This window comes from Centroberyx affinis, unplaced genomic scaffold (genome assembly GCF_046629955.1).
Source record: "Centroberyx affinis isolate AG114_WGS23_722 - 3 ecotype Tasmania unplaced genomic scaffold, CSIRO-AGI_Caff_v1 ptg001755l_1, whole genome shotgun sequence".
Classification (NCBI taxonomy): Eukaryota; Metazoa; Chordata; class Actinopteri; order Beryciformes; family Berycidae; genus Centroberyx; species Centroberyx affinis.
In genome coordinates, this window is record NW_027280156.1 from 63,640 (window position 1) to 85,000 (window position 21,361).

The 21,361-nt window shown below is 42.7% G+C and overlaps 1 protein-coding gene across 2 annotated transcripts in view; it reads left to right on the plus strand.

Annotated features, from left to right (window-relative positions):
• LOC139652076 (stromal membrane-associated protein 1-like) overlaps positions 1 to 21,361 on the plus strand; it is a 103,252-nt gene that overhangs the window by 30,870 nt on the left and 51,021 nt on the right. For both annotated transcript variants that reach the window (XM_071529025.1, XM_071529026.1), the window contains exon 5: positions 2,407 to 2,484. In XM_071529025.1, the coding sequence (XP_071385126.1) occupies positions 2,407 to 2,484 (78 nt within the window). The remainder of the gene's footprint in view (positions 1 to 2,406; positions 2,485 to 21,361) is intronic.

A 21,361-nucleotide genomic window follows, 5' to 3' on the forward strand; every position in this document is an offset into this window, starting at 1 on the left:
GTTGTCGTCTTGTGTTGGGTTGTTATCTGGTGTTGCTGTGTTGTCTTGTGTTGTGTCGATGTGTTTTTGTCTTGTTGCTGCCTAACCCTAACCCTAACCCTAACCCTAAACCCTAACCCTAACCCTAACCCTAACCCTAACCCTGGGCCAAAACAGGGAATACAACAGCCAAAGTTAACTCTGTCCTTTGCTACATTTACATGCTAATACTCCCTTCATGTTCACAGTGTTTCCCATATATTTATTATATTTGGGAACAGCCCCCAAAGTCAATTTTAGTTTCATTTCGGGTGCTGTGATGCATTCAAACCTGGAGAGTCTCGCCGATGTAGTTTTCACAAACCAAAGCCATAATGCTGTCGAGCTCAGAAAGCTTGTTGATGATCTACAGCGACCATAATTCATTGCGCCCGCGACACAACACATGGGGTCGCTGCTCCTTTGAGTCGTGCTGGCAGTGCTGACACGAACTGATTAGAAAGGCAAAGTTGGAGACACAGCCAGCACAATACGCAGAGGAAGAAACCAATTTGTAATAAGCTGTTTTATTAGTAAAATCAGATGGGAGCATAATAGTCTCCTAATGCTGCAGGAGCAAATTAGCCAATACTAGCCTCATTAGCTTAAAGTTAATAGAGTAAGAGACTTGGTGCCTGGCAGTGCCTGAAAGATAAGACACTGAGGTTGCTAAATTAAACGTCAACAAAAACACAGCTTATCTAGATATGAAAAAACTGAAAAAAACATCAAGTCCATCATAATAGAATAGACTCAATACAGGAATAAAGAATACTTTGAAGTTTAACCGGAATATGAGCCACTATCTGGAACACTGTGTACATGTAAACAGCAGCGATTGTCTCGTGGATGAAAATAGCCCCTTCCTGTCGTTAAGAGTCTTGCGAAAGTCTGCAAACGAAAAGAAAGACGACGACACGTTCAAGCGAAAGATGTGCTTTCCGGAGATAAGCCCAAACGTTTGACCCGGGCTTTTTTTGTATTTGAGGTTTGTTGTGCTGCGCTGCGTTTGTTTTTCCCCCCGGCGTTTCATGCCTTTAAATCTAAGCTACCAACCTCGCCCATGCTCGCAATAGAAAGCAAATGGATTCGTTTGTGGATGTTTGGTATAGAGATGTTAAAGGGACTTTTGTATCGCTTGTGCAACTCTCAATTTTGGAACTGTTTCCTATCATTAGATATCAATGATTGTTTTGTATAGTGCATGTTTTCAAGCCAAATAATCACGTCAACATGGTTTAAATGTTAAAGTCATACTGGTAAAGTAGCTGAAATGAGAATGGATACAGAGACACAGAGAGAAGCAGACTGTCATTCCTGCCATAATTGCTGGATTGTAGACTTAAGCCACTCTCTCTTTGGCATGCTGACAGTTATTAGCTAAAGCCTGTTGGTGGCTGGCATCAGCGCAGGGCCATTTACACATAACAAAGCAAGACCGTTAACCTGAGAGAACACTTCATCAACTCTCCATATGGTAATAATGTATGCACATTAAATCTGCATAGCGAGTGCATTAGAGTCGCATTAAAAAATGATATCTAAGTGTTTTCAGATTGTTGGGAGGTAAATCTTTGCCATCAGGGCTCCGCAGATAATTTTATGATGGATGTCAATGGGTAATTTAGTCAAATGAATCAGGAGGAAAATCTCTGAAAGTGACACTTAAATGATGCATGCGTTTTACATTTACATTTACATTTTGCATTTTTTTTTGCCCGCTACAATGCCTCTCGACGCACTTCGTTGGAGTGTTATAGACGGAGGAGACGGGGGCCAGGCAAAAATCAAATGTTGATTCTCATCTGTTATTGGCAGTTGTGCGGCGTGGAGAATGAAGTGTCTTCTGAAGTGGCGTTCTGTGTGTTAGCGCTGGCTGTGGAGAGCAGGAAGCTGTCAATTATCAGTGTGATGTGTCTTGCAGGATTGTCTGGCTGCATCTATACTGTTGGATGTCGCTAGCGTTATTGTTTGGTTTTCTTTCGATGTGGGAAAGAATAAATAATGCATAAGCGTTTGTTTGTTTGTTTGGTGGGTGTGTGTGTGTATATATTCGGGTTAGACCAATATATATGAGTTTGCCAATATATCAGGCTGATATTGGCCTTTTATTAAACTTTGGATATGAGCCATTGCATAGTTATTGAAGAATTGATCAATAGTACACTGGTTGTGTGTGGGAAGCCCCTAACCTACGCAGTATCTGTATCGGCCTTCAAAAACCCATATCGGTCTGACCTTAATGTATATGTTTGGTGTGAGTGGACGCTCTATTTTCCTATGCATACAAATTGATTGCATATTTATGTATGCTGTTGCAAATATGCATTATGTAACACAAAAGCAATGCTGACCTCCGCCCCCGCAAATTTTTTTTGTCTTCCACAGAAGGAACGAGAAAAGAAAAGGGAGGAGAAGAAGCGAGAGAAGGACCTGGATAAAGTGGAGAGACCCAACAATGCAAAGGTACGAGCACCATCGGCTAGTCAAGGGTTAACCGGAATACAGTAATCTGATCAGGATTATGTGGAATACCGCAAAGTTATCAGGTTTACATGTAACGGGAATACAGTAATCTGATCAGGATTACATGGAATACTGCAAAGTTAACAGGTTTACATGTAACCAGAATACAGTAATCTGATCAGGATTACGTGGAATACCGCAAAACTATATATACATGTAACAGGAATACAGTAATCTGATCAGGATTACATGGAATACCACAAAGTTAACAGGTTTACATGTAACAGGAATACAGTAATCTGATCAGGATTACATGGAATACCACAAAGTTAACAGGTTTACATGTAACAGGAATACAGTAATCTGATCAGGATTACATGGAATACCGCAAAGTTAACAGGTTTACATGTAACAGGAATACAGTAATCTGATCAGGATTACATGGAATACCGCAAAATTATCAGGTTTACATGTAACCGGAATACAGTAATCTGATCAAGATTACATGGAATACCGCAAAATTATCAGGTTTACATGTAACCGGAATACAGTAATCTGATCAAGATTACATGGAATACCGCAAAATTATCAGGTTTACATGTAACCGGAATACAGTAATCTGATCAGGATTACATTAATCTAATACAGCAATCCCAAAAAAACAAAAAACTAATGATCCCAACTAACTAATACTGCAACTAACTAGGCCTAATTGATGAATCATTTAGTCTCTAAAATGTCAAAAACAATGTGAAATTGTGATGACTGACCAGCAGCCAAAAAACCCTAAAGTATTCATTTAATAATTGTATGAAATGGAGAAAAGCCAGCAAATCTTGCCATTTGTGAATAATGATAATAATAATAATAATAATAACCTTTATTTGTATAGCACCTTTCATGCACAACATGCAGCTCAAAGTGCTTTACATCAATAGAAGGCAGATAAAAGACAGATAAAAAGATAAAAATCAAATCAAGTAAAATAGAAAGATAAAAGAACACAACAAATACTCCCACTTTTAGATGCACATTGTGAGTGAATCCACATATTTTTCTTTAATTTTCTTTTCCCCTGTCCTTCCTGATTCTACTCTTCTGATATTTGATCTGATATTTACGTCAGATCTCACTGCCTAAGGCAGACGAGAATCACAGACTCTCCTCTTGGTCAAAAACCCCCACATATAGTGTTCACTCGTGCAAGTAAGCATTACCCGGACAAGACCAATGAAAATTCATACTTGCCCGTGTCAGCTCTGTCGGGATCCTGAACAGAAACAGTTAAAATGAAGGCTATTTAAAAGCTAAGCTGAAAAGAGAAGTTTTTAGCAGTGAAGCTGTAACCACCAGCAAATGTTGGGTATTTTTACCTGCTAAATTACCAAAAAATGATAATCGATTAACTTTCTATCGCTCGACTAATCGTCTCAGCACTAGTACCGCTGCATCTGTGGAGCGAGAAGAGAAGCAAAGCAGATAAAGAGTGAATGCGGAGCTGGAGATAAACGTGGCAGAGTGACATTCATCACGCTCTGTGGCCATCACTAGGCATTGTGAAGACTTGAATGAGGACAAGGAGAAGCGCCTCTTTCTTTGTGTGTGACGATACGAACGCATGTTGCGCGATTATAGCAGAGGTCACCGAAGGAGTGTGTGTGTGTGGCGGTGTGTGTGTGTAGCGATACGAACGCATTTCCTGTGCGACGGGTCGCGCCGAATAACTTTTGCGTGCATGGTTACGCATGTGAGTGTGTGAGTGTGTGTTTCTGCATATCTATATTGTGTGTGTGTGTGTGAGAGAGAGAGAGAGAGAGAGAGAGAGAGAGAGGGAGGGAGTGAATGTGTGTGTTTTCTGGGTCATGGTTAGTGAATTCAGAGTATTTCCATGGCCCACGAAGCGAGGGAATAATGTAGCTCTCAGCAGCGTGGCTACTGCTGTGTGTGTGTGTGTGTGTGTGTGTGTGTGTGTGTGTGTGTGTGCGGATGCTCTACAGGGAATAGGAATATAGGCTATAGGCAGCTGTACCCACTGGGAAGCAGAATATATCACACCGGGGTCTATAGCATTAACATTACTTACTATACACACTCTATCCAGCCTTCCATTACTTAATATACCGGATTACCATATTTCTCTTTGCCATATTTCTCGACACGTTCTCGCCTTCCGTCTCTTTCCATACACATCTCTCTCTCTCTCTCTCTTTATCTCTTCGTTGGTCTTTCTCTCTCTGATCTCTCACCGTTTCTTGAGTCTTGATTTCACGTCGGCGGCAAAATCGTCGCGGTGGCTGAGCTCAGAATCGTAAAATCGGCTTTGCAGTTTGTTTTAAAAAAAAAAAAAAAAAAAAAAAAGCGGAACATATGCAGCAGTACCGCGCGTGCCTGCTGTTGCTCCCAACCCGCTTTGAAGTCATTTGTCTTATGTCGCCGCTATGATGTTGCGTCCCATCAGTGTGGAAAAGCCGATCTGACGAACGCTGTCGTGCCATGATGAGTTTGTTCCAGCATCAGATGAGAATCAGTGTTGAGGAGAAATATCGCATTCTCTTTTTACTGACAATGACCTATGATTATTCCCCCGTCAACGGAAAATGCCTCCTAGCGCTTTATGTTTTGCTGTACTGTGTCCTCATATGAACCTGCAAATAGGACATTTCAGGCCTAAAATTGGCTGTGATTAGGTGAGCTAAAACAGGTTAAGATCGACCGATACAGTCTAAACCCGCTTCGGCATCACAGAAACCGGGACGCATCCAAATAATAGATTCGATTATTTGACTGGTGTTTAATCTGCTTTCAAGTTTTTTTTTCTCCAGACTTTACTTTTGTCGTCAAACTCCTCGCTGACTTTTCCAGACTCGTCGCTTTTACGCGTTCAAGGGAAATAAAGATATTGCCGTCCAACAGATGTAAACACAAACGGATCGACACACAAGCTAAGCTAATGTGCTCAGTTCATTCTAAACAATGAAAGTTTGCAGTGTTGCAGAGTAGTTTATTCACAGTAAACCGTAATTACAAGCCAGTAAGATGAAAGGATGAAAATGCCAGATGTGAATTAAAAACAGGGTTACATAAGAATGGATATCTTTAAGTGCAATGAGGATAAAGAAGGTAAAAACAAAATGTAAAATCAAACCAAACTATCATTCATCTTAATGTTTTCTGAGGGGAGGCCCGCTTTCTCAGACTGAAAACGCTGAATCGACTCTTGCAATAGTAGGGTGCGCTCGTTTAAGGGCACCCAGTACTCTCCTGGTCATGTGACAGGTGGACATAGGCAGTGGTGGAAAGTAACTAAGTACATTTACTCAAGTACTGTACTTAAGCACAGTTTTGAGGTACTTATACTTTACTTGAGTATTTCCATTTTATGCTACTTTGTACTTATACTCATTTTAGAGGGAAATATTGTACTTTTTACTCCATTACATTTATTTCACAGCTATAGTTACTAGTTACTTTTCAGATCAATATTTTATATTTAAAACATTTGATCGTCTTTATAAAATAACTATAAAATAGCATTGTTATAGATTAGACTACCCAAAAGTATAGCTAAATTGTTAAGATTAGCTTCACGTTGACAACTTTAAAATGCTGCTTACATGTACATGTATGTCAATAAATCAGTTTTAATATTCCAATAATTTATGAAAAATATAACTCTCTAAATGGGGACAGTTTGCATAATGAGTACGTTTACTTTGATACTCTAAGTACATTTTGCTGCCAATACTTATGTACTATTACTTAAGTAAGATTTTGAATGCAGGACTTTTACTTGTAATGGAGTATCTTTACATTGTTGTATTGCTACTTTTACTTCAGTAAAAGATCTCAGTGCTTCTTCCACCACTGGACATAGGCAAGGGGTTTCATGTCATGATAGAGCCTGTTCTCATATCACATTCATACTAATCAAGTGAAACGGGAGGCGGAGCACATATGACTAAAACAGGCTGTAGTTTGACATTAAAATAGTGCCTTAAAGGAATAGTTCACCCAAAAATGAAAACGCAGTCATCACCTCCTCACCCTCATGGCAGTTGACACACAGGTGAAGTTTGTTAGTTCATATAACGAACAGGGAGGTTGTAGCAGCCTTCTCCGAAACGACTGAAGTGGGCGGGGACCGGTTCTTTACAGTTCCAAAAATTGCAAAAAAAACAAAATGACCATAAAGTTACTCCATACAGCTCGTGCAGCATAATCCAAGTCTTCTAAAGCCAAATGATCACACAGTGAGTGGAAAAGACTTGTATTTACACCTTTTACATCTACTTTCTTATGAGCTCTTTGGTGGGAAAACATTTTTATAACTTAACTACTTTTTAACTACTTTTAACTACTGTTTAACTACTCAAGAGATGAGGAAATGTACTTGGACTTTGTTTCTTATGATGCATTTGACCGCTGAATTGCAGAGTGCTCACTGGTGGTCAGACTGTGGTTTTTTTTTTAATTGGTTCTTGGCCAGTTTCCTCCTGTGGTTCAGAGCGTGGAGCTTGCACAGCCGGTGCGTCACCACCCAACCGGGAACCATTAAACAAGCGCACCCATACGCTCTTCAGTGGCAGCACGGCAAGCGGGAAAGACATGGCACTTCTCTGTCTGCTTGTGTGTGTGTGTGTGAGAGAGAGAGAGAGAGAGAGAGAGAGACCCTGCCCTGAATCGGAAAGCAAGAGATGGCGGCCTCTCGGGTGACCCGCAGTCACAGTGCAGATTGATTTATGTGTGTGTTTGCACGTGTGATAGAAAGTGTTTGCCGCGGGATTGAACAGCTCTGTGTGTGTGTGTGTGTGTGTGTGTGTGTGTGTGTGTGTGTGTGTTGGCAGAGGATATGTGGTGTTGTTCATCTCCCTTTCTTCCTCCTTATCAGCTGTGCTCCTGCTGTCGATGAGCCCCAGTGTCAAGGAGATATTTGAGGACATTCCCTGCGTGTGTGTGTGTGTGTGTGTGTGTGTGTGTGTAAAAGAGAGAGAGAGAGAGAGAGAGCTGGGGGGCTTGTGGTTAGTCTAAGTGTGTGCTGACGTGCTGAAAGCCGTTTAATCTCCAGTATAGCAGGAAAACATGCTGACAGCCTTGTTTTATTTTTTTTTTCGCACGCTCTCTCTCTCTTTCTTTTTCTTTGTCTCTCGCTCGCTTCGCGTGAAACAACATCTCTCACCTTTACACACACACACACACACACAGTGGTTTCACGGCCACTCGAGAGATGGAGAGGAGGACGGAGGAGGAGGAGATGGACTGTGGAAGGGTTCATCTGAAAATGTGGAGCGGCACGAGCTTTAATCAGCAGAAATATTTAATTTCCTTTCCGTTCACTCCATTTCCTCTCCGCAGAGAGGTTTGCATAAACACCACTTTTCCTTTTCTTCGCACTTATTAAACTCGAAACAAAAAAATGCGACTGGAAAAATATTTTGAATGCACCAGCGACGGAACTAATCATCATCTTGTTGTAGTTCATTTATTCTGGAAGAGTTTTCGCGGATGGAAGTCAGAAGAAGGGTTCGACGATATGGGTTTTTGAAGGCTGATACCAGTATTCGTGGATTGAAGCTGCTGACAGATAATATTTTGTGTCGATATTCAGTTATTCGTCTTTAAATTTGACCATTTTTGTGGTGAAAAATACCCACAAATTCAAGAATTGTACTCTTGTCAGGGTGGAAAAGCCTCTGAAACAGCATTTAGACCATCATGGGACACTAAAACTCTCCATTGAAACCCAGGATGGGGATGATAATGATCATAATAATAATACATATGCATGCATATTTGTGTTGCATCCGATGAAAATGTCTCATTAGGATCAATTCAGGTTAAGGGCCTCCCATAGACAACCAGTGTAGTATTGATCAATTCTACAATAAATATGTAATCGATCAAACTGCATCATATCCATCATATCAGAGGTGGACAACAGAGTCTGAAGTCTTTCTTTTCTTCATTGTATAATGTCAAATGAAGCAAAAATACATTTTAAAAAGTACAAATAAAGCATGAAGGATTGCTAAAAATGTTCAATAGTTCATTTTTTGTTAGTGATACCTGGCCTCATCGACTGAATGGCCTGGTTTGAATATGTGGGAGCGCAGAGTTATTATTCATTCAGGTTCTGTTCATGAAATAATGAAAAAAAAAAAAATTCTGATGCTGTAGTAGTCAGCTGACTTCGCCTAATCAGTCTTTTTTTTTTAATTCAGCAACTAATTGAAGTGCTGGCAGGGGGGTAATTTGCGTTTTGATTGCCCATCCATCCGTGTTTTGATTAGATTGTTTTTTGGTTCTGGTGCAGCTCAGATTTAGATAATTGGTGGGGAAAGTTTGGGCTTGTACTTGTTCGTGTTTTCGGGGGGGGGGGGGGGAACGGGGATAAATTGCAGTCGAGGGAAACAGCAGAGCGCTTGTCTCTCAACCCCGTTTTATAACGCATCGCCGTTCTCCACTGGGATCGACTTAAAACCTAAAGATCTCGCATTTTACTCCAAGGAATTCATCGACGCCGAGTCCCTATCCCTTCGATTAATCCAAAAGCATCGTTCAAGTTCTCATCGGATCGCTTCGAGTTATGGAAGAATTCAATTCACTTAGCTCCATCAGCCTGAGTCCCGAATTGTCTGTGCGTACAACAGTCTCATCCTCTGCACTGAACCGATGAATTGAATAAAAAGGGGAATGCTGCAGAGAAGTATGCGTAGACGCCGCTTTCCTCTTTGAAGCAAACGTATCAGTCGATGCCTCAATCAGCGGCAGATACTGATGAAGGCCGTGTTCCCCGAAAACTGATGCCGTCTTCTTTACTTTTTCACCAAGTGTACCAAAGTGTAGAGTTTTTTTCCCCTCGGCGTACTATAACACAGGTGTTCAAGCAGTTGTCGGGCGCTGTTATCCCTTCACGGCACATCAGTCCAAAGTGGTGCTGATTGAAACTTACATACTTTATACCTCCTCAGCCCTCCAGCCATTGAGGCGTTTTGCATAAATCTCAACGGTGCTAAGTAGTGGTGCGAGGACGCTGCCATTCTCCTGATTGTAATTATAATGCTTTGATACAAGGGCGATAGTTTCAGGCCATGCAGATGGGCAATTTCATTTCCATTTTACATCAACTGGTTTTATTTTTTTATTTTTTTTATTTTTTTTTATATATCGTCCCATTCGTAAATATGACTGAATTTAACTTTTAATGCTAATTTCAAAGTCAGTTTTCTCAATTCGGATTGAGCTCTCTGAGATACAGCTGGAGACTTAGGAAAAGCAAACAAAAGATTAAATTCAACATCAGAGAGCGTACTATTACTCTTTCACTAGCCACTGTGGCCAATTCTGGACTTGCTCTCACTGATGTGGTTTCGAATGGTTTGGTGCAAATTGTTGACGAGTTCCCGACTGAAAGGTGGCTAGTGAAAGTGCAGAAACGAGGCGAGGACAACAACTAGCGAGTGAAACCTGGTTGTAACTTCAAATTGTACAAATTCACTATTTTAATTCAGTGGTTCAATATGAGCATTCAAATGTATGCAATTGAAATACAATCTCTGCTGGCACTAATCTCTCATCCCAGTATGTTATACACGCCGAATTTGTCCCTACAAGTTTTTGTGCACATTCTTGACCGACAATCTCCATTTCCATAAAAAGTTGCCCATGTGCCATTTCCGTCACGTTTGAAACCAAGCACGGACAAACCGTCGAAGCCTCTGCCGTGCCAGCCCCGCTGTTACTGCCCACGGTGGCTCGGTAGCCTCCACCAGATAAGACGGAGCAGGGCTGAGGGCGAGTCATAGATCCAGAGAGATAGAGGTGGAGACGTAGCCGTCGTGTCACATGAGATAGCGGCGAGGTACGACCTAATCGATAACGGCAGCCTGTGAGAAGTAGGGAGGCCAAATCCCTGACTTGGCTGTTCTCACAGGCTGCCTGAATATTTAGATGAGAATGTATTGCCTGTACAGCTCCGCACAATGCATCATTTGGAAGTCTCTGTAAGGCAGGGCTGTTAAGACGGGCATAAGCTTCTATACTGGGTTGTGATAGGAGCGTTGCAACTCATTCATCAATCTGTCCCGATGTCGCCCGCACCTTTATTTGTTATCCAGTAAAATAGTAAATAATACTTCAGATTTATTTTAACCTGCTCGAAACATCAGATGGATGGGGGTTTACTACAGCAGGACAGTTCAGATGAGTTATCAAGCACAGAGAAGTAAATTCAATTGACTTTCAGTAGTCTGAACTTTGGTAGTCATAGTATTTTTTTATGTGGCACGGCTCATCCATCTTTTACTCCAAGCAGGTTAAAGGAAATGGAAAAAATACCGTTTAAAGCCGCACTAGGCAACTTCGCACGTTGGCTCCAAATGGCAGCGAGAGATAACCGCTTGGAAAATTTGAACTTCAATATCCAGAAATCCTGTAAGGTGACGCCGGTAAGCTGCACACAGCATCCTCGTGTTTACCAACCCGGCCGGTCTGTGATGCTTTATACCAAAGATACCAAAGAGACGAGAGAGGAAAAAGATCTAATGTAGGTGAGTCCAGCTTTCTCTGAGTCCAGACATTCTTTGCCGGATACAACGGTCTACCCCTTATAGATGATGCAATTATTCATAATACACTGCATACAGGTGTCGGTATAAATATAGGCAGTCATGCACAGACACTCAGACATACAGACACACTAGAATACCAATTAGTTGTCTCTCATTTTCTCTGCGTTCATCTGAAACATCTTTATGCGTCCCAGCTTGATTGGGGTTGCTAAAACTCAACTTTGTCTCGCTCTCCTCTCTGCCTGCCAATGCCTGTAGGAACTAATTACGCTATAGCAGTGATTGGAAGCTGGCATCTGTGTGTGTGTGTGTGTGTGTGTGGTGTGTGTGTGTGTGTGTTCTTGTGCTTCGATGTACTCATGTACTCGCACGGACAGAAAGAAGAGGAAAATGCTCCAAAGTGATGACGTTTTGCTGCTCGTCACTTCCTCGAGGGGTTAAGACTTGGGTTTAGGGTTAAGATTAGAATCGGGATTAGGTTTAGGTAAGGGTTAAGGCACAAATACACCCATTTTATCAGTCTAAATCACGAAGTGGGGTTGCAACAGAGAAGAGTGTCCCACCCCCACTAATTGAGACAGCATTATTTTGCCTGATTTGCCCAACTGAAATTCTGCTGTCAGGTATTCACACTGCAGCCTTCCCGCTAAGCTCCAGCTAATTAGCCGTTTAGGGCCACAGTGTCAGCCGGCTACATTCTTTCTCTCAGTCGATCACATCTAAGAAGGTGTAGGCTTCCCAAACCTTTTCATGTGAAGGACCCCCAAATTAGCTAACAATACTCCATAGGCCCCCCATTTGTTGTCAGATAGAATTTAGTAGATCATGTTATAATTAGGGCTGTCAATCAATTAAAATATTTAATTGCGATTAATCGCATGATTGTCCATACTTAATCACAAATTAATCGCACATTTTTTTATCTGTTGAAAATTTACCGTAAAGGGACATTTTTCAAGTTTTTAATACTCTTATCAACATGGGAGTGGACAAAATATGCTTGCTTTATGCAAATGTATGTATATAATAAATATATATACATTTGCATAAAGCAAGCATAAATTGGAAATCAATTAACAACACAAAACAAATATTGTCCAGAAACCCTCACAGGTACTGCATTTAGCATAAAACATATGCTCAAATCATAACATGGCAAACTCAAGCCTGCTAAATTTGACATTACTTAGTAATATGACTAAGTATCTCACACAATGTAGTGTGTCCAACCTTTTCTTTAAGCATTAACACAAAACAGCGGACTGAAACAATCCAGGGACCCACACTGGTCAAGCATTTACCAATATGCTCAAATCACAACTCATGGCAAACTCAAGCCCAAGAAACGATGCATCTCAAAAAACAGACTCATTGTACAACAGGTACATTGGTCAGCTAAATTTTCCATTACTTCAGTATAGGTCAAAGATCACTCGCTCACAAAAACATCCCCTTGTGCTATTTGGGATCAAAACAGGATAATACAGAATAAAACAAACAATAAATAAAGTGAGCAGGAAACAGTGGAAAGGGAGTATAAGAAGGAAAATTACAGAAATAGGACTCATGGATACAGCAGTTAGGCTATACTTCTATTTCTTTGCACCGAGCCAGTTGCTTAAACAGACAAGCCTGTTTACAAGGCAGGCCAGCTTGCTGTGTGCCCCTTCAAGTTTGGACCACCACTGCTGGGGACAGTCCTCCATGCCGATAGCGGGCTCTGCCCTGTAGCGCTCCACACATTTCTCAGTGGAGTCCTCCTCCGCAGGCCTCTCCTCCCTGAGCAAGGCACTGATTGAACCCCACACCTCAGCCCTCTCAGGTCTGCACAGACACTCGAGGTCCTTAAACCTAGGATCAAGTGCTGTCGCAATCCTCAGCCATGTGATTTTTTTTTTTTCCTTGCGTTTCCAACCGTGTCTGTTGTGAAGGTCTGCTTGAATTTGACCATGTAGCGCTGAGTCATCCTCACAGATCTCCATCACCCGCGATATATGGCACAAAGCAGGCAGCGCCATTGAGCATGAAACCAACTTTCCTCCTCCTTGAAGTTCAGTTATGTACCTGCAATAATAGAGAAAAGCAGGAAAAGTTAGGAACTTGTTACATTCACTCACACAAGGGCTGAGTGGCACTGAACATCAGCAAGATGAACACGATTGAAAATAGTCCCTCAACTATAATCCTCTTCAGACCTAGAAATCACAAACTACTAGGCGGCGGGTGGGTGTTTTCTCCCTACCCTCTTTCTCTCTTGCCCTCTCTCATCTCAAACACACACACACACACACACTCTCTCTCTCTCTCCCTACCCTCTTTCTCTCTTGCCCTCCCTCATCTCTCCCTCTCTCTCTCTCTCTGTCTCTCACACACACACGCACACACACTTCTGACAAAGACCCACTTTGATTAAGAAACACACGTCGGCTATCAGTGAGAGTATCAATACATTTCCTACGGGGCTCCAGCCGTGTCTCCAACCTCTGCAGTTTCTCCAGCTCAGCTGTTGTTGGCATGGCGACGTTGGTTGTCAGTGGTTGGTTTCTCCGCTTTATCATCTCCAGGGTAGAGGTCCAATCTCGTCGACACGTCCTGTGTGAGTGACTCTGTCTTTTGACCATTCGCAATTTGCTGTTGTTTCCTGTCCCAACTCCTCCGCTACTTTTGCTTTCCGGTCTTCATACAAGTTGTGTGTCTTCGATACGGTGGCGGCTCTCGAAGGTAATTCATAAGTGCGGTCGTCGGATGCGATCCGAAGTATTTCACGCAGGCCCTCGTCCTCCGCTATGTTAATTGGCCCGCAAGCTGTAGCCACCCATTTAGCTGTTGCTGTTGAAAGCTTGCTGCTTGTAGGTTTGTCCATGGGTTTCCCTCGCACTCTATCAAGTGTGGTCTGCCGCACGCGAGATGTTTCAGGGCTAACGGGGCTGTCTGCATTAGCTGTGTGCTTGGCTAGCAAATGGTATTTAAGACTAGATGTACTCCGGTGGTAACTCAATTCACATCGACAGTAACTGCAAATAACTTTGGTCTTGTCGACAGACCCATCTGGCAGGGTTTTGTAGCTGAACTTGCCATTCAAAATACCTTTTTCTTTATCCATTGCTTGCTAGTTGAAAGCCGACTTGCAGTACCAGCGTTAATGCGTCAAAAAAATTAGTGGCGTTAACAAATTTGCGTTAACACGTTATTATCATATTAACTTTGACAGCCCTAGTTATAATTCTAAATGAAAGTGAATCTTGCGATTCTTGCGCCATTCTCATACATGCGCTGATGGAAAGTAAATAGTGAAATTACATTATTTCTCATTTTGCTCGGAATCCTTTGATCCTCCTCAAGGACTTCAAGTTGGGAACTGCTAGTCTAAGATATTACCATTTCAACGATTTCTTCATTTCATCAGTCCTTCTGAGGTTGGCCTTATCTTGAGTTTTGATTATCCTTTAACTAAACCCCAAACCCAAATCTGTGGTGAAGCCTGACATTCACTCACTAATGGTGAAAAGTAGGGTACTGAACTGACCATCTGCTATCGGCTGGTCTTTGTGCCAGGCGATGTCACCACCTGTTGTGCTCTATAGAAGACGACATCACCTGGCACCAAAGGTCGGCCAATAGCAGATGGCCAGTTCAGTATCCTACTTTTCACCATTAGACGTCAGGCTTCACCAAACATTTGGGTTTGGGGTTTAGTTACTCTTTAAATTATTTAATACAAAATATTCCTTCAGTTGACTGTTTTCAGTTGATTATCAAATTTCCATATTCATGCAAGACTGAAATACACCTTGCAACTTGCTTTCACATTTTGTATAGTGTAAAACTGTTCAGAGTGCATTGGAAATTGGACTCTCACACATGCCCCCAGAGCTGGCTACTCTTCTCTTTAGCTGGCTACTGCAAAGACAGATTGAGAACACAGACGCTGGCAGAAAACCTTCGTGGCACCAAGGAAATAACAAATCAAAACTGTAAAATACACATTTTATGAGCATCCTTAAAATAAAAAAATAAAAAAATAGCAGGTTACTTCAAAGCAAGACATTTCCACTTTTGTGGGAAGCGTTAGATCTTTTGCCTCTCTCATCCCCTCGGTATCTGTTGGTACACAGCAACCAGACCGGCCGACTTGGTAAACAAGAGCGCGCTGTGTGCAGTTTACTGATTCCAAAATTGAGCAGTACTTTGTGAGATCTTCATTTTTGTTTTTCTATTTTGTCTCCATCTTTGGTGCTCAGCGCTCATTGCTGTGGTGTTTCTGCAACTGCACTTCCCAGAGATCACCTGTCAATCAAAACAGTGTGGGCGGAGCTTGGAGTCTCTGTTGATGCGGTTTGAGTTGCTGTAGGTGGCGCTCTTTGGTGGCTATCACTGCTCATGCTAACTACCCAGTTCTTCTTCTATGTATTCCAAACAAACCGGAAACGTAGAACGCATCACTTCCTGTGCTCCAGAGGATTTTTTCGCAGGAAAGAGCTAGCAGACACCAGGTGTTTAGAACAGCAAATGGAAAAGCTTTCATGAACTGGATATAGGTTGAATCACTATTGTGTTATAGCAATCAGATAGAGAGTATGAATGTAGTGTTAATGAATATAGTAATAGAAAGGTATAGGAGAAAGGACAGGCATGTAACAGAAAGTGAAGGAAAAGGACAGAGTGTACTCTACACACTCTAGCACTATAGATAATACACTGGTGCTCTCGGTGTAATAAGTGACTCCATTTTCTCTCTCTTATTTTCACTCTGTCCTCACCTCCATCCATCTCTATCCATCTCTCCTTCATTTGTCCCCCCCCCCCCCTCTCTCTCTCTCTCTCTCTCTCCGTTTCCTCCCTGTGTGTCTCCATCGCTCTCTATCTCCAAACGCTAAATCAACGTTGTCCCGTCGGAGTCCCGGCGCATGTTGTCTTTTTCTTTTCAGCCCATGAATAAATTATCAAAGAGAACAAGAGGCTGCTTTCCTGCATGGAAAACACTGGCACTCGCCTTTGTTGGAGAGAGAAATGAAAGTGTGTGTGTTTGTGTGTGGTTTGCGTGTGCGTGTGTGTGTGTGTGTGTGTGTGTGTGTGTGTCTTCGTTTCATTCAGTGCAGGGATTTGGGGAGTGCGTTATCGCTAGGTGCTCTGTACATCTGGACCGAGTTGGGCTCTCAGAGGTTCCCGAGATTGGATGTGACACACATACACACACACACACACACACACACACGCACTCGTACACACACACACACACACACACACACACACAGCAACAGCAGCGGTAGCAGCAGCTAAAGCATATCTGTGGTCGATTGGAGTTAGTTTGAGCGGATGGTGTGAAGGGCAGCCAAAGGAGCAGCGTTCTGTGACTAATAACGTGCACACACACACACACACACACACACACACACACACACACACACACACACGCAGACAGTGGTGCTCTCCGGGGTCTAGCAGTCAGAGGATCGATAGCATAGCCATGGGGAGGCTAATCAATAAGCTGGGTTTGCACTGCTGGAGGAAGGGAATCAGCTGGGCCTGCTTCCCAAGAAAACACACACACACACACACACATGCGCACACACACACACACACACACTGTAAACACACTCACACAAGCATAGACAAGACAGACACAATCATAAACGCGCACATGCACCCTCCCCCACCGTAAATACACAGATACTGGAATACACACACCGACAGACTCCCACTCCCTCCCTCTCCAGACACACACACGCACACACACACACACACACACACACACACCCCTCCCCCCCCACTGTGAGGCAGCAGAGCCTGTATGCCACTGAGACGGCGATATCCCAGCTCACCTCTCGAAAACAGAGCGAGCCGTGTCCGCCAAGCTGTTTGGCATTTACAGAGCTTAGGGCTTTGTAAAATATGTCATAAAGCAGATTTATTTGTTCATCGTATAGACGTGTGCCATGACCCCTGCCTACGTGTCTGTGTAGCATTCTGATTCATAACCGGTTTATCACGACAGCAGAGATGAAATATTGAAGGGAATGTGTGAGCGGTTGAGGATTATGTTATATTAAAGGTGCTATACTGTATGTCGCAATTTTTTAACTGTCAATATGTCATTTTCAAATTATTTTCATCATTTTTCCACCTTGTACCATTATCTGAAACTCTTCCCGTTTTGTGCCGTAAAGCAATCTCCCTTTGTGCCGTAAAGCAACCCAGCAGATTTCCCGCCAAATCCGAGGCAGGTTTATGCTAATTATACGAATGTCTCGAAATTAATTTGGTATTGATTTATTGATGTTAAAATGATACACACAGCACCTTTTAATGTTACATGAATATAACATGCCATCACATTCATAGGTTATATTATTATGCTACACTGTGTGCAATGATATTCATATATTCATATTAGCCTATGCTTTAATGCATGTTGAGAGAAACACAGAGACAGAGAAAATAGTGGTCCATTGTTCCATTGTTTAGTCACACACACATAAGCTAGACATACTAATAGACTGGCTTGGAACAATAGAAAACGGTGGTTCAACTGTTCGTACCTCGTTCGTTTAGAGCAGTTATTTCAAATCCCCGGGATGTTTTCTCGCTTAATTTGGTATGCAGGTCATATGAGAACACGGCAATCAGACTGAGACCTTTCTGAGAGCTCAGGAGCTTCGTTTGGACCGGGAGCTCGACCTGACCCAATTACAGGAAGCAGTACATTGTGGGTTGAGCACGATGTGAATGATGAACACATTTTACCTCCGAAGAAAGTATTTTCCTATCGCTGAATTTCTGACCAGTTAAGGAAATTGCAATTTTAACCAATATATGAGACCTTTTATTAAACATCAGATTTGGTCCAGTTATTGTTATCTATCTCTGTTCAGATGGATGATGCAGTTTGATTGATTACATATTTATTATAGAATTTATCAATACTATACTGGTTGTCCATGGGAAAACGTTAACTTGAATTTATTCTAATGAGACATTTTGATCCGATTTTTAGAGCAAATGATTGACGATTGATTTGATCAGAGTGTTCATAGTGTCCCATGGTCTAAATGTTGTTTCAGAGGCTTTTCTACAATTCTGGGGGAAACACTACTTTTGGATTTTATTTTGGCAAGAAAACAGTCAAATTTAAAGCTATAAAATCTTTAAATATCTAAAAAAAAAAACATCAGCTCTCTGCAGATTCAATAAAAAAATCAGCCTTTAAAAACCCGTATCGGTCAAACTCTTGAAATGACTGCCCCCCCCCATAGCTTTTGTTGATGAACAATGGTTTGCTGGACATTTTGTGACCCGACCGAACCAGTGTGTAAGTGCAGTAAAGCAACAGCTTGTCTCTTGATTCAGACCAAAGATGTTGTGACAACTTAGACCAAACCCAATCGACTTTTACAGTGTTTACAGCAAATATGTTTCTCTCTCTCTCTCTCTCTCTCTCTCTCTCTCTCTCTCTCTCTCTCTCTCTCTCTCTCTCTCTCTCTCTCTCTCTCTCTCTCTCTCTCTCTCTCTCTCTCTCTCTCTCTCTCTCTCTCTCTCTCTCTCTCTCTCTCTCTCTCTCTCCCTCGCCTAATCACTAAACACACAAACAGCCAGCCTCTTTCACCCTCGCATAACCGCTTAACACATATGCACCATTTCTCACACTCAAATGTAAATGTAAAATACTCGCACAATCACAATCTCATTTGCCCTCCTACATAATTGCTAGCACACACATACACACACACACACACACACATTCTCTGCACCCAAACTTAATTGCTAGAACACACACTGTCTCAATCATACAAACAAAACATAACTTGCAGACACACACACAGTTTCCCTTTCCTCGACTTTCTCCGACGGACACACTCGCACGCCGGAGTGTGTACGCGTACACTCGTCGGGTGTGTATTAAAGTATCCGGCGCGGTTCAGTCGGGACGGGGCCGCGAAACGCCATAAATCCAATTACTTTATGCAAAGCGGGGGAGGTGGGTTACAGAGGAACAACAAGAGGTCCCACTTGCTCTGTCGGAATGGGAAATGAGGGGCTAAGTGGGAAGAGACGAGCAAAAGCAGTTTGCCTAAACTGGAAAAACACCCCCTCTTCAAAGCACATTTACACACACACACACACACACACTCATACACTAGCTTTCTAGCTCTTAAAAACACTTGAGCAGGCGTTTGGAGAGGCCACCCATTGATCCCGGTTGTAGGTGTCGCTGATGTGTAAATGCACTGGCTTTTAGTAGAGGGCTCACACACACACACATGCAGACCAATGTTGTATGGAGAAATTGATGGCTCCCTCCTGTTAATATTTGTTTACAGTGCTAATTTTCAAAATGGCATTCAAAAGCCTTTTTTAGTTCCATACACAGAAGTTAGAGTAGGAATAAGTAATCAAAGTGTTTGGAAGGACTTGGGCACTTAAAGGAATACACCAAGTTTTTGGTAGATCGTCCCGTTGGTCAACTTACCCATTAAGAGAAAATAAACTGGCCGCCGAGTGTGCGTTTCCCGAATCGAATTCACGGTTAAGTGTGTGTTCCCCAAATCCAGTTGGTCATCCAGAAAGTGTGTTCCCCGAATCCAACCAGTCGTGGAGTGTCTATGTGTTCCCCGAATCCAACCAGGTGTGGAGTGTGTGTTTCTAGAATCCAACTGGTCGTCGAGTGTGTGTTCCCTAAATCCATCTGGGTGTCGGGTGTGTGTGTTCCCTAAATCCAACTTGGTGTCGAGTGTGTGTGTTTCCTAAATCCATCTGGGTGTTGAGTGTGTGTGTTCCCTAAATCCATCTGGGTGTTGGGTGTGTGTTCCCTAAATCCAACTGGGTGTTGAGTGTGTGTGTTCCCTAAATCCATCTGGGTGTTGGGTGTGTGTTCCCTAAATCCATCTGGGTGTTGAGTGTGTGTGTTCCCTAAATCCATCTGGGTGTTGGGTGTGTGTTCCCTAAATCCAACTGGGCGTGGAGAGTGTCTTCCCTAAATCCATCTGGGTGTTGGGTGTGTGTTCCCTAAATCCATCTGGGTGTTGAGTGTGTGTGTTCCCTAAATCCATCTGGGTGTTGGGTGTGTGTTCCCTAAATCCAACTGGGCGTGGAGAGTGTCTTCCCTAAATCCATCTGGGTGTTGAGTGTGTGTGTTCCCTAAATCCATCTGGGTGTTGAGTGTGTGTTCCCTAAATCCAACTGGTCGTCGAGTGTGTGTTCCCTAAATCCAACTTAGTGTCGAGTGTGTGTTCCCTAAATCCAACTTGGTGTCGAGTGTGTGTGTTTCCTAAATCCATCTGGGTGTTGAGTGTGTGTGTTCCCTAAATCCATCTGGGTGTTGGGTGTGTGTTCCCTAAATCCAACTGGGTGTTGAGTGTGTGTGTTCCCTAAATCCATCTGGGTGTTGGGTGTGTGTTCCCTAAATCCATCTGGGTGTTGAGTGTGTGTGTTCCCTAAATCCATCTGGGTGTTGGGTGTGTGTTCCCTAAATCCAACTGGGCGTGGAGAGTGTCTTCCCTAAATCCATCTGGGTGTTGGGTGTGTGTTCCCTAAATCCATCTGGGTGTTGAGTGTGTGTGTTCCCTAAATCCATCTGGGTGTTGGGTGTGTGTTCCCTAAATCCAACTGGGCGTGGAGAGTGTCTTCCCTAAATCCATCTGGGTGTTGAGTGTGTGTGTTCCCTAAATCCATCTGGGTGTTGAGTGTGTGTTCCCTAAATCCAACTGGTCGTCGAGTGTGTGTTCCCTAAATCCAACTTAGTGTCGAGTGTGTGTTCCCTAAATCCAACTTAGTGTCAAGTGTGTGTTCCCTAAATCCAACTTAGTGTCGAGTGTGTGTTCCCTAAATCCAACTTAGTGTCGAGTGTGTGTTCCCTAAATCCAATTTAGCGTCGAGTGTGTGTTCCCTAAATCCAACTGGTCGTCGAGTGTGTGTTCCCTAAATCCAATTTAGCGTCGAGTGTGTGTTCCCCAAATCCAACCGGGTGTTGAGTGTATTTGTGTTCCCCAAATCCAACTGGTCGTCGAGTGTGTGTTCCCTAAATCCAACTGGTTGTCAAGTCTCTGTGTTCCCCAATCCAGCTGGGTGTTGTGTGTGTGTGTGTGTTCCCCATTGAATGTGTGTTTCCCAAATCCAATTCATTGTAAAGTATCCATTCCCCAAATCCAACCGGGCATCGAGTGTGTTTGTGTTCCCTGAATCCAGCCGGTCGGTGTGTGTGTGTGTGTGTGTGTGTGTGTGTGTGTGTGTGTGTGTGTGTGTGTGTGTGTGTGTGTGTGTGTGTGTGTGTGTGTGTGTGTGTGTGTGTGTGTGTGTGTGTGTGTGTGTGTGTG